Source organism: Boleophthalmus pectinirostris, unplaced genomic scaffold, assembly GCF_026225935.1.
Source record: "Boleophthalmus pectinirostris isolate CB_2022bp ecotype Guang Dong unplaced genomic scaffold, ASM2622593v1 HiC_scaffold_12, whole genome shotgun sequence".
NCBI lineage: Eukaryota > Metazoa > Chordata > Actinopteri > Gobiiformes > Gobiidae > Boleophthalmus > Boleophthalmus pectinirostris.
In genome coordinates this window covers 1,856,001-1,869,000 of record NW_026571018.1, presented here as the reverse complement: position 1 = coordinate 1,869,000, position 13,000 = coordinate 1,856,001, and the positions used below count along the sequence as shown (strand labels likewise).

Here is a 13,000-nt window from a genome sequence, read left to right as displayed (position 1 = left end):
ATCAGGGTTAGCCTTATCATCAGAAGAGCCTCTAGTCAGAAAATCCATGTTCAGGTCGTGTTACAAAATGTTACAAATGAAATTGTATTTCAAGTTTTAAATATTTTAAAAAGTAAATATTAAAAGTAATAAATATATTAAACCCTTAAAATACAGCAAAAATGTTTGAGGAAATAATGATCTGGGTGGAAATGTCTGTCTTAAGTGGAACAGGGTTAATAATTGTCTGATTTTCAGCCAACAACTTGCAAAATGTTCAGTAATTCGAGCTCTACAACCTTCATTTCAATTTAATTTTAAATCTTTTTCTTTTAATATAGCATTGGTGGGTTTGTAAACCAACAAATTAAGTAATGCTGCCCTTAACTAATGCTGTTATGCATGATTATGTGTTTTCCTGTCAGTATCTTTAAAAATGTTGATGTTGCAGCCATTTTTAATTGGTAACATCCAAAAGTTTATTAATTCTTCCCTGATGTCCAGGGATTATTCCCTGTTGCTTTCATCAAATATACATTCAATTGTTCAAGAGAAATGTTGCTGACAAACCAACAGAAGAGGTCATGATTTTCTGACTAGTGGGACCTCTGATGATAAGGGTGGAACCAACAGGATGTGCCACATTATTCAGATCTGTGTTTTCATGTGTTTCCTCGTCACAGTTTATATTTACAGTGTGTTTTATTCACACATGTTTAAAACAGCTCAAAACTTCAATCTTAAATGATCTCAGGAGTTCATATTGTGAAACATTTGAGTTTTACACAGAAAGTCTTTTCAGAGAAACCTGATGCAGATAATTCTGCTCTGATGAAGCAGACGTGAAATCCCCTCGAGTCGTGACAAAAAAAACAGAAGCGGAAAAAGAGCAGGTCTGTTTAAAGCTGAACTTTGTCACTTTTCTGCTGGAGGCTCCATCAGACGCTTGAAATATTTAATGAAATATTGTTTTGTCTAGAATGTTCCACAGTACAGCATTAAACCTTTCTATTTCCATGGAGACAAAACCAGACCAAGTTCCAGGTTCCAGGAGAGGCGACCCCACTCACAGTCACAATGTTGTTGTTTTTTTGTTTGTTTTTTTAGGTATTTTTGAGTTTTAAAATCACCTGTAATTGAATAAATGTAAAGTCGAGCTGTTTAAAGTCACACTGTGGAACATTCCAGACAGAGCACTGATGTCTCCATAGAAACATGGACCCTCCACCAGAGAAGTTCCACAGTGCAGCTTTAAGCTCCTGTATCACACAAACAAACTCCTGTAGTGTCAAATCTTTTTTTTTAAAGTCAAATTTACTCGGAAAATCTCAGAAACTGTTTGAAAAATGTGACTGAAGTGAATCTGAGAGGCTGAAGCTGAAGCTGGAGTCGTTCCTCAGTGTCGTGTTCAGTAAATTCCTCTTTCATGTAACGAGGCTCAGGAAATTACGCTTAACTTTAATATTCATTCTAAGAACTTGATGATGTTGTGAAGCTGAGGCCATGAATCACTCAGTTCCTCAAATCTAAAATTTGTCGTAACATTCAATTTAAAATAAGCTCATCTTCCTCGGTAAAACCACAGAAACTGACCATCTTGAACTGAGCGAGTAAATGTTACGTTTATACAAAAGATACGGTAAAAACATAAAGTTGTAGATCTGCTTCAGGTACAAGGATCTGAAGATTTATTAGTCTTTAAAAAAAAAAAAAACCTAGCAAAACTTTAGTTCAGCTTAAGTTCAAAACACGTGTAAGAATAAAATAATAAACTCAATCAAAACCCAAACAAAAAAATACTGGAAGAAACAAAACCGAGGAACTAGAGACGGATCTGGGAGGATTCGGGAATGAGCGGAACGGCCTGGGAAATGGAGCTGGACTCTGCTGAAGTTGCTCGTGTCGTTCAAGTCGACCTGAGTCTAATTGACAAGTATCATGAGTCGTTAAGATCCACAAACTCGTAAGGAAAACAAGAGGAGAAACGTTCACAGTGAATTTATTACAATCAGAAGAAACAATCACAACAAAAATAGTTACTGTTCAAATCCAAATAAAACTGGGTCACGGGTACAAAGAGAAACCATCACAGGACTAAACCAGGTCTGAACCAGGTCTGAACAAGGACTAAACCAGGTCTGAACCAGGTCTGAACCAGGTCTGAACAAGGACTAAACCAGGTCTGAGACTCAGGAGAGCTGGTAGATGTTCCTCTGTGGTTCCTCCTGCTTCACTTCAGAACCTCCATCTGGAACAAAAACAGAGTGAACCAGATCTGAACCAGGACTAAACCAGAACTAAACCAGGTCTGTCCCCGGACTCACGGGCGTGCTGGGCGTGCTGGGCGTGCTGGGCGTGCTGGGCGTGCTGGGTGTGGTTGGGTTTGTCTTCGTCTGTAGTGTCTTCATTCTCATTCACGTTGGAGTAAATCACCTTTGGAAAGTTCAGAGTTTAAACTGAGGATTTTGAGGAGGTTCGAGCGCTCAGTGCTGATTGGCGCGTTACCTGCGAGCTCTGAGGAGGCGGCGTGTGATTGGAGGAGGGGAGGAGCCCGGAGATGATCTGACCAATGGCGTTAAAGGTCGGTCGTCGAGTCGGCTCCAGGTCCCAGCAGCACCTCATCAGATCATACCTGAAAAACACACGAATAAAACAAACGCACAAATAAAACCAAACACTCGTATAACACCCGTGTGTGTTACACCCGTGTGTGTTACACCCGTGTGTGTTACACTTGTGTGTGTTTAACACTCGTGTGTGTTACGCGCGTGTGTGTTACACCTGTGTGTGTTACACCCGTGTGTTACGCTTGTGTGTGTTACGCTCGTGTGTGTTCGTGTGTGTTACGCTCGTGTGTTTAACGCTCGTGTGTGTTACGCTCGTGTGTGTTACGCTCGTGTGTGTTACGCTCGTGTGTTACGCTCGTGTGTTTAACGCTCGTGTGTGTTACGCTCGTGTGTGTTACACTCGTGTGTGTTACGCTCGTGTGTTTAACGCTCGTGTGTTTAACATTCGTGTGTTTAACGCTCGTGTGTTTAACACTCATGTGTGTTACACCCGTGTGTGTTTAACACTCGTGTGTGTTACACCCGTGTGTGTTTAACACTCGTGTGTGTTACACCCGTGCGTGTTACACCCGTGTGTTTTACTCTCGTGTGTTTAACACGCGTGTGTTTTACTCTCGTGTGTGTTACACTCGTGTGTTTAACACTCGTGTGTGATGATGCGTTCAGATGCAGCGTTAAATAAAAAGTCGTGTTTCAGTCTGGGTTTTTCGTTCTGACTCTTGTCTCTTTTTGTTTTTGTTTGTGTCAGACTCACATTTCTTCAGGAGCAAAGTCCGGTCGCTCCATGTGGACTCCATCTTTAATCCTCCTGTAGAACTGAGAGTCCACGGCCATGTTTGGGTACGGACTACGACCTGGAACAAGAAGAGACAAGGACTACTGTAGTACTGGACTACTGTATATAGTACTGTAGTACTACAGTAGTAGTATTAGTACTGACCCATAGAGTAGATCTCCCAGAGCAGGACTCCGTAGGACCACACGTCGCTCTGAGTCGTGTAAACACAGAGGAAGATACTCTCTGGAGACATCCACTTCACCGGGAGACGCGCCTGAGGACAAGTACTGCATAAGTACTGCACTACTACAGGACAAGTACTGCATAAGTACTGCACTACTACAGGACAAGTACTGCATAAGTACTGCACTACTACAGGACAAGTACTGCATAAGTACTGCACTACTACAGGACAAGTACTGCATAAGTACTGCACTACTACGGTACAAGTACTGCATAAGTACTGCACACATGCGAAGCAGCTGGAGGAAGTGTTTGTGTTTCCTCGCAGTAGGACAGATTAAAGCTCCACTGCGGGACATTTATCAGGATTAAGAGTAAAGTCGTACGTTGCCCTTGACGATGTAGCTGTCGTCGTTGCAAATGTCTCGGGCCAAACCGAAGTCACAGATTTTGGCGACGCAGTGTTCGGTCAAAAGAACGTTTCTCGCCGCCACGTCCCGATGAATGCACTGTAAAAAAACACACACAACACTGTAAAAAAAAACACACGCACAGCACTGTAAAAAAAACCCACAACACTGCAAAAAAAAAACACTGTAAAAAAAAAAACACAACACTGTAAAAAAAAAACACAACACTGTAAAAAAAACACAATACTGTAAAATAAACACACAACACTGTAAAAAAACAACACTGTAAAAAAAACACAACACTGTAAAAAAAACACACAACACTGTAAAAAAACACAACACTGTAAAAAAACACAACACTATAAAAAAAACGCACAACACTGTAAAAAAACACAACACTGTAAAAAAACGACAACACTGTAAAAAACACAACACTGTAAAAAAACACACAACACTGTAAAAAAACACACAACACTGTAAAAAAAACACTAAAAAAAAAACACAACACTAAAAAAACACACAACACTGTAAAAAACACAACACTAAAAAAAAACCACAACACTAAAAAACACACAACACTGTAAAAAAACAACACTGTAAAAAAACACAATACTGTAAAAAAACACAATACTGTAAAAAAAACACACAACACTGTAAAAAAAACACAACACTGTAAAAAAAACACAACACTGTAAAAAAAACACAACACTGTAAAAAACACAACACTGTAAAAAAACACAACACTAAAAAAAAAACACAACACTGTAAAAAAAACACAACACTGTAAAAAAAAACACAACACTGTAAAAAACAACAACAACAACACTGTAAAACACACACACACACACACACACACAGCACTGTAAAAAAAAACACAACACTGTAAAAAAAACACACAACATTGTAAAAAAAAAAAAAAAAAACTACACTATAAAATCAACACTGTAAAAACACTGAACAGGACTAAGTCACTCCCCCTTCAGAGCGCGATCACAACAACTCCTGCTTGTCACTTCAGATTTGTCCAGTCGCTGTGTTCAGTCTCATGTTTTTGTGTGTTTATGGAGAGTTGTCGTGTGGGAGCGTGGGGGGGCATGGACTTGTGTACCCTCGTACAGGGTTTGAATAGGTCCCAGGAGAGATCACTAGATTACTCAGAGACACATGGATGTTCTAAAACCTCTTTAGGAAGGTTTTTGATGAATGTAAGAACGTGACAGAAAGAAAAGAAAATGTGGCTCTTGAAAATAAACAATTAAAGATTCTCAAACATGAATGACTCCAAATACAACTTCAGAAGGTCAGTGAGACGAAACAACTGGAACATGGAGAAAGATCTGAAAAGTCGACTTATGTGCACTGGAGACAATGGGAGGAGTAGTGGAGATCGAACCTTCGGCTTCAGAGTTTCTTACGTTTTTGGAGGAGAGGAAGTCGAGCCCCTGAGCGACCTCCAGAGAAAACCTCATGAGGTCCACGAGCGAGAGGCCAGGAACGTCTGAGGAGAACATCACAACAGAAACAAGTACCATTAAAGCATCCATGATCTGAATGATGAGAAAACAAATTTATTTAGTTGAAATCATGTTGAAACTTCTGTAAATATAAATTGTTTCAGATTTTTTGACAGAATTCTCCAGTGTGATGTGACTCCCTGTGGGGAAGCTGGCCCAAGTGGTCAAAATGAGAGTCCAGTGCAAAGTTGTCCTTCACCAAACCAAATTCTTTATTGGATCCTTCCAAGTCGTGGGCAAAATTATATACATATTTACAAAAAAGAACTGTGCTTAACTAAACAAAAGCAACCGAAAATAACGCAACAAAAGAAAATACCCACAGGCACCTGGCTGCATTGATGGTGACCTACCTACTGATTAAACTGCCTCTACTTATATACCCCTCGAGAGGAAGTCCCTCCCCCTGGGTTCACACCAACTTACGGGGAAAACTGTAGCAATTTCCTTTCCTTACTGGTGTGCTGCCTTAAATTATTTTCTGAAGCCTAATCCCCCTTTTAAACTGAACAGTGTCCAACTTAACTAGATACACTGAAACCAAAATTCTAATAACCCATTTGATAAAACAAAGAGAACCATTTCCGAGGCTTCCCTCCACATGGTCTGGGCCAACACCTCCCCCTGAGCCTATAAATATGGCTGCCAAAGGACACGCCCCCTCTTTTGTTCCCAGACCATGTGGAGTCACAGGTAAGGTGGTAAGTTTAAACAAAAATGAAGGGATATAACCAAATAAAATGAATTTAAAGTAACTGTGTGAATGTGATCAATTAAACAAAGACTAAATAAAACAAACCTGGGATAGTTATTATTTAGCTGTTTAGTTGATATAGATAGATGTAACTGAACTAAGGTGAAAAATGGGGACAAAGGCCCTCTTTGTCACACTCCCTAAAACAGAATGCTCTACTTTCTGTTGTTTTCGATTCAATTTTTCTATTTTATGAACATATTTTTCAACGTTTCTTCACAATGCAAAATGCTTCTAAATTTGATGTAAAACTAAAATAGATGCATCAAGAATTTCAAACTTCCGGTCATCACGCAATTCATACTGGGAAGGATTTTCCAAAAAAGTGAGCATCAAACCGCCATGTTTGTTTTCCCAGTGGGATGTGTCTATTGACAAAGTCAATCTTTTCAAGTCTTTTGAACCATATCACTTTTGTTTCTGGTTCTGATATTGTTTTTAGTTTTGGGATTTGGACATTGTAATTGTGTGGTTGTTGGATCCTAACAGCGGAAAACGACTCGAGAAATGTGTTTGTGAACTCCATAAATGCAAAAGTGAATCAGATGTGTGTGACTCAAACCTCAAACTCAAACTGTTTCTCTTCCCAACGGAACTGAAAAATAGTGAAAGGTGAAGGTGATGGGCAGGACTGATTCACAGGAAGAACCAAAAAGGAAACATTTGTCTGCCTAAGAAATCATCCCGAGTTTACAGAGAACATTTTGTATGTGGAGCGACAACAAAACAAAACCCCGATCCGTCGCTCAACCTTGATTATGAATTTAAAAAGTCAACGCCAAAGTGAAAGGCTCCAGCTGTTCACCAAGAAACACCTTCCACTGCAAAGAGACCAAGACGTGATGTTTCTGTAAAACCACAAGAACAAGAAAGTGCAGCTCAGTCTGATTGTCTTCTGCACCTCTCACTTAACAAACGGGATTTTATGAATTAAATTATATTTAATCAGAATTATGTAACCATCTGCACCGCTGGTTTGGCTCTTAGCAACGCTGTCAATCAAACCTGTTGCTCAGGCCAGTGGGAGGGGCCTCGGGGAGAGAAGGCGTCTGATTGGTCTGTTACATTGGTGTATGAATGTTGAAATGAAAGGCCCAGGGTCACGGAGAGTCAAGGTCAGAGGGAGGGGCTACGCTTTTACACAGACTGAGCTGGAGCCACAGTCGGTGGAGCCGGATAGCGCCCGTGCTCACTTCCTGTTGGTTTACCTGAGACTGGCTCCAGACTCGGTCCAGATCCCAGTCCCGGTCTCGGTCTCGGTCCCAGGGGCTTCATCTCCTGGTAGTCGGAGCCGCAGGAAATGCCACTGTCGCTGTGGGAGGAGAGCACACGCTGTGACATCACAAAGAGGAGCTGACTCTGGCCTCTGATTGGCCGGGACTCACCTGCGCGGCCTCTCCTTGGTCAGGTGGGGCCTGGTGTTCCTGTAGAGCACTTCCTGCTCCGACAGGAAGTGATGCGCCCTGGTCCGCAGGAAGTTGAGCAGGTCGCCGTGACGACAGTACTCCGTGATCATCAACATGGGACCTGAACAAAACCAGGACTAAACCAGGACTGAACTAGGACTAAACCAGGATTAAATCAGGACTGAACCAGGACTAAATCAGGACTAAAACAGGACTAAACCCGGTCTAGACCCGGTCTTACCTCCGGTGGTGCAGGCTCCCAGCAGGTTCACGATGTTCTGGTGGAAGCCGATGTGACTCAAGATCTTCAGCTCCGACATTAAAGCCTCTCGCTCCTCAGACAAAGCATCATCTACAACAACACAACAACACAACACATCAACACAACACATCAACACATCAACACAACAACACAGCACATCATCTACAACAACACAACACATCAACACAACACATCATCTACAACAACACATCAACACATCAACACAACACATCATCTACAACAACACAACACATCAACACAACACATCATCTACAACAACACAACAACACAACACATAAACACAACAACACAGCACATCATCTACAACAACACAACACATCAACACATCAACACAACACATCAACAACACATCAACACAACAACACAGCACATCATCTACAACAACACAACACATCAACACAACACATCATCTACAACAACACAACAACACAACACATCATCTACAACAACACAACAACACATCATATTTATATTTATATATATATATATATATATATATATATATATATATATATATATATATATATGTATATAGTATTAGGCGATATGTTTAATATTTTGTTTAAAATTGAATGTGTATCTACATAGACATATTTTTATCATGTTAAATGTGCTCATGTCACTTTATTTGAGTCGTGTGTTTGGAATTTGAGTTCAGTGAGTTGAAGTGACTTAATGGAGGTTTATGGAAGAGCCTGAAGATTTGAGAAAATGTGACGTCATTTTCTGCCCATGACTTTACATTAACCTAAAATACGTCTTGAGGCGCAGGGTGGGGCCGTCATGAAATCAAGTGATTGGTCTGAATAAACATTATCACACACCGGACCTATTGTGATTCAGCTGCTCTGTCCCACCCAGCCCCAACTTTGCACCAACGCCATGTCACTGCTACAGGCTCATGAACGGAGAACAACAGAACTGTGAGCTGTACAGTTATGACGAGTTCAACTTCAAGTCAAAGTGTGTCTGAGGAACAGTTTTAAGGGAGTAACATCTTTTCTCTTCAGCGGGACCCTTGTGCCAAGCAAGAAAAGAGGCATTAAGCATCTGGCTGTTGTGAAATCCTACGGCTCTCCACAAACCTCCACACAGGAGAGAGCGAGGAGAGACCCAGAGCAGAGACACACTGACACAGACCCCCCACCAGGACGCAGGGCAGTCACTCACTGCTCTGTTCAGCCTCTGTCCGCTCGTTTCTGGGCGTAAAAGTTTGACCTGGGCATAGCTGAGGGCTTAAGTCCACCTGGTGCTCTGGTGCTAATATGGACCAGTGTCACTTTCAGATTTCAGTGGGAAATGAGATTAAGACAAGTTTTACAACCAACTCGTGTCACAAACCAGCCACCACTGCTCACAACACATCCTCTCCTCTCTCTCCTCCTCTCCTCTTCCTCTCTCCTCCTCCTCTCTCCTTCTCTCACTCACGTTTGAGCATCTTCACAGCGACGGTCATCTGGTCTTCGTCGGGGTTCAGACCCAAAGCAGTCGCCGCCACAACTCTGCCGAAAGCTCCGGACCCGAGAACGGCTCCTGTCAGAACAAAAACACAGTTTAAACCCAACTCAGCTTCACCGGAAACACTTGGAGAATTTCCGATCTTTCCGATCGAACTAAAGGTAAACATAGTAACAGGTTTGATTGACAGCGTTGCTAAGGGACAAGGCAGCAGACCTGGTTTCGGGTCAGTGCTATAACTGCTGCCCTCGATGAGCTTCATTTGGAGCTGAACACTGTAACACTAACCCACACAGACTGTAGTTCTGGTTTAGTCCTGGTCTAGTTCTGGTCCAGTCCTGTAGTCCTTGTAGAGTCCTAATCGGGTCCTGGTCGTGTTCTGGTCTGGGTCCTAGTGGAGTCTTGGTGGAGTCACAGTCAGAGTCCTGGTCAGATCCTAGTTGGTGTGCTGGTCGTGTTCTGGTTGGGGTCCTGGTCGGGTTCTGGTCAGAGTGCTGGTCAAGGTCATGGTTCGGTTTGTATCATGTTCTGATATAGTTCTGGTCTAGTCCAGGACTAGACCTTTATTCCTTTTGTAGTCCTGGTGGAGTCCTGGTCAGAATCCTGGTCGGATCCTTGTTGGGGTCCTGGTGGAGTCTTGGTGCAGTCCTGGTCGGGGTCCTGGTTTGGTTTTGGTCATGTTCTGGTCTGGTTCTGGTTGGATCCTGGTCATGTTCTGGTTGTGTTCTGGTCAGGTTCTGGTGTAGTCCTGGTTAGGTTCTGGTCGGGTTCTTACCGAGTCGGAGTCGGTCTCGGGGGAACTCCCAGCGCTGGTCGTACGGCAGCAGAGATGGATCCACGAACGTGTAACTGTTCCCGTCAAAACTGTCGATGATTTTCCACCGGATCTCGAACCGCGGCTTCTGTGGATTCAGACCCAGACTTAGACTTAGACCAAGACCCAGACTCAGATTCAGACTCAGACCCAGACTCAGATTCAGACTCAGATTCAGACTCAGATTCAGAGTCAGATTCAGACCCAGACTCCAGACCCAGACTCAGACTCAGACTCAGACTCCAAACTCCAGACTCCAGACTCAGACTCTGAGGAGGATCTGAGGAGACCAGTTTGAAGAATAGCTCTGATTTAATGTGAAACATTTAAAGGGGACCAAAGGGGCGGAGTCACCTGTCTCCACTTCCACAGCGCCACCACCAGGAGCAGCAGCAGCACCGCCCCCACACAGAACGACCCGATCAGGAGCGGCCGGAAGAGGGACGACTGCTCACCTGGAAATACACAACACAGACACTGAACCAGAACCTGAACCTGAGCAATTTCACTTTCACCCGCTGACGTCAGACGGGCTGAGGGGGGCCTGGGGTTTAAAATGAATTTTCCAGCTTCTGATAAAAGAACTATCAGACATGAGTAGAAAACTGTAACCCACTTATTTTCAGTCAAATCATTCTGAGGAGAATCAGTTTATACTCCAAACCCACCAAAAATAAATAAATAAATAAATAATAATAATAATAATAAAAAATAAATAAATAAAATAAAAAATAAATAAAAAATAAATTAATTAATTTAATTTAAAAAAAAAAAAAAAAAAAAAGTATATTAATTCTGCCTGGGACACCTGCTATACTTATTTTTATATTTACCCTGAAAACTGTACGCAGAATTTTAAATTTGTCGTTCCTCTGTGGTCCATGTACTGTTCATTTATTTGAATTTCAATTAAGAATGAAAAACAATAAAATGGGAGAAGTGTTTATAACTTCATTTTTCTGTTTTAGTGTAAAAAAATAAATACAAAATTCAGCCTCTTCCAATATTAAATTTAAAAAAATATATTTTTTTTTTTCTAAACTTTGTTAAGTTAAATGGAGATAAAACAAAACAACGTAAATATTGTGCCTAATTTAACATGTCACCAAAGAATATATGTGTGTAGAATTTTTTTGTGTGAAACTTTGATACAATAAAGTGAGTCATTAAGAGTGCCCCCTGTAGGCGGTAGAGAGCGCCCCCTGTAGGCGGTAGAGAGCGCCCCCTGTAGGCGGTAGAGAGCGCCCCCTGTAGGCGGCAGGTGCACTCACGGAGCTGCAGGAGGCGTCGCGTTTGCCCCATGTGGTTCTCGGCTGAGCACACCACAGTGATGTCATCGGCGGGCGACGAGGGCAGGGTCAGAGGTCGCTCCACTGACTCCTCCGTGTCTTCAATCAGGTCCTCAGAATCATCTACGTCTCCGTCAGTCGAGCCCTCCGAGTCCATCAGCTCCCCGTCCTCACACCTGGAACAGACCCAGGTTAGACCTGCTTTAGTCCTGCTCTAGTCCAGGTCTGATCTTGGTCTTGGTCCTGATCTTGGTCCTGGTCTTTGTCTTGGTCCTGGTCTGTTCTTGGTCCTGGTCTTTGTTCCTGGTCTTGGTCCTGGTCTGTTCTTAGTCCTGGTCTTGGTCTTAGTCCTTTTCTGGTACCTGTCGGTGAGTCCGGGGCAGGAGGTCCAGGTGAGGGAGGGCAGAGGAAACCCGGACCCTCGACAGACCAGACCCGAGTCCAACCTCAAGACCTCAGCCTCCGGAGGGTCTGAAGGAACCAATCAGAGAGCAGCACAGGTTTAAACCGACCAATCACAGCCAGAGGAGCACGTACTACTACTACTACTACTACTACTACTACTACTACTACTACTACTACAGCTACTACTATACTAGTACTACAGCTACTACTACTGCTACTACTATGACTACTAAGTAAGTAAAGTTTATATAATGTTTCTCACAAACAAAAGATAAAAACAGAATAAGGAACATTCAGTCAGAGCCCAAAACCGGAGGGGGCGGGGCAAAACCTGAGGGGGCGGAGACACGTGGACATTTTCAGTTGAGTTTTTGAGCTTTTTAAAAACATCTACACCAACTACAGATGCCCTGCCCTGAATAGACAGGTGCAGACAGGTGCATACTAACAGACAGGTGCAGACTCACAGACAGGAGCAGACTAACAGACAGGAGCAGACTCACAGACAGGAGCAGACAGGTGCAGACTCACCGACAGGTGCAGACTCACAGACAGGTGCAGACTCACAGATAGGTGCAGACTCACAGACAGGTGCACACAGGTGCAGACTCACAGACAGGTGCAGACTCACAGACAGGAGCAGACAGGTGCAGACTCACAGACAGGTGCAGACTCACAGACAGGAGCAGACTCACAGACAGGAGCAGACAGGTGCAGACTCACAGACAGGAGCAGACTTACAGACAGGTGCAGACTCACAGACAGGAGCAGACAGGAGCAGACTCGCAGACAGGTGCAGACAGGTGCAGACTCAATGACAGGTGCAGACAGGTGCAGACTCACAGACAGGTGCAGACTCACAGACAGGTGCAGACTCACAGACAGGAGCAGACTCACAGACAGGAGCAGACAGGTGCAGACTCACAGACAGGTGCAGACTCACAGACAGGAGCAGACTCACAGACAGGAGCAGATTTACAGACAGGTGCAGACTCACAGACAGGAGCAGATAGGTGCAGACTCACAGACAGGTGCAGACTCACAGACAGGTGCAGACTCACAGACAGGAGCAGACAGGTGCAGACTCACAGACAGTTGCAGACAGGTGCAGACTCACAGACAGGAGCAGACTCACAGACAGGTGCAGACTCACAGACAGG

At 43.3% G+C, this 13,000-nt stretch overlaps 1 protein-coding gene across 3 annotated transcripts in view; it reads right to left on the bottom strand.

Moving 5' to 3' along the window:
* Positions 1 to 1,961: 1,961 nt before the first annotated feature.
* The window catches only part of csf1rb (colony stimulating factor 1 receptor, b), a 20,843-nt gene continuing 9,804 nt past the window's right edge, over positions 1,962 to 13,000 (bottom strand). For 2 of the 3 annotated variants that reach the window (XM_055149035.1, XM_020941064.2), the window contains exons 8-22: positions 11,798 to 11,906; positions 11,418 to 11,611; positions 10,501 to 10,601; positions 10,108 to 10,234; positions 9,303 to 9,407; positions 7,833 to 7,943; positions 7,571 to 7,712; positions 7,394 to 7,497; positions 5,333 to 5,415; positions 3,894 to 4,016; positions 3,487 to 3,598; positions 3,301 to 3,400; positions 2,485 to 2,611; positions 2,304 to 2,412; positions 1,962 to 2,227 (exon numbers count right to left, since the gene is read on the bottom strand). In XM_055149035.1, the coding sequence (XP_055005010.1) occupies positions 2,169 to 2,227; positions 2,304 to 2,412; positions 2,485 to 2,611; positions 3,301 to 3,400; positions 3,487 to 3,598; positions 3,894 to 4,016; positions 5,333 to 5,415; positions 7,394 to 7,497; positions 7,571 to 7,712; positions 7,833 to 7,943; positions 9,303 to 9,407; positions 10,108 to 10,234; positions 10,501 to 10,601; positions 11,418 to 11,611; positions 11,798 to 11,906 (1,706 nt within the window). In that variant the 3' untranslated portion in view covers positions 1,962 to 2,168. The remainder of the gene's footprint in view (positions 2,228 to 2,303; positions 2,413 to 2,484; positions 2,612 to 3,300; positions 3,401 to 3,486; positions 3,599 to 3,893; positions 4,017 to 5,332; positions 5,416 to 7,393; positions 7,498 to 7,570; positions 7,713 to 7,832; positions 7,944 to 9,302; positions 9,408 to 10,107; positions 10,235 to 10,500; positions 10,602 to 11,417; positions 11,612 to 11,797; positions 11,907 to 13,000) is intronic. The other variant, XM_055149036.1, reaches the window with a different exon arrangement.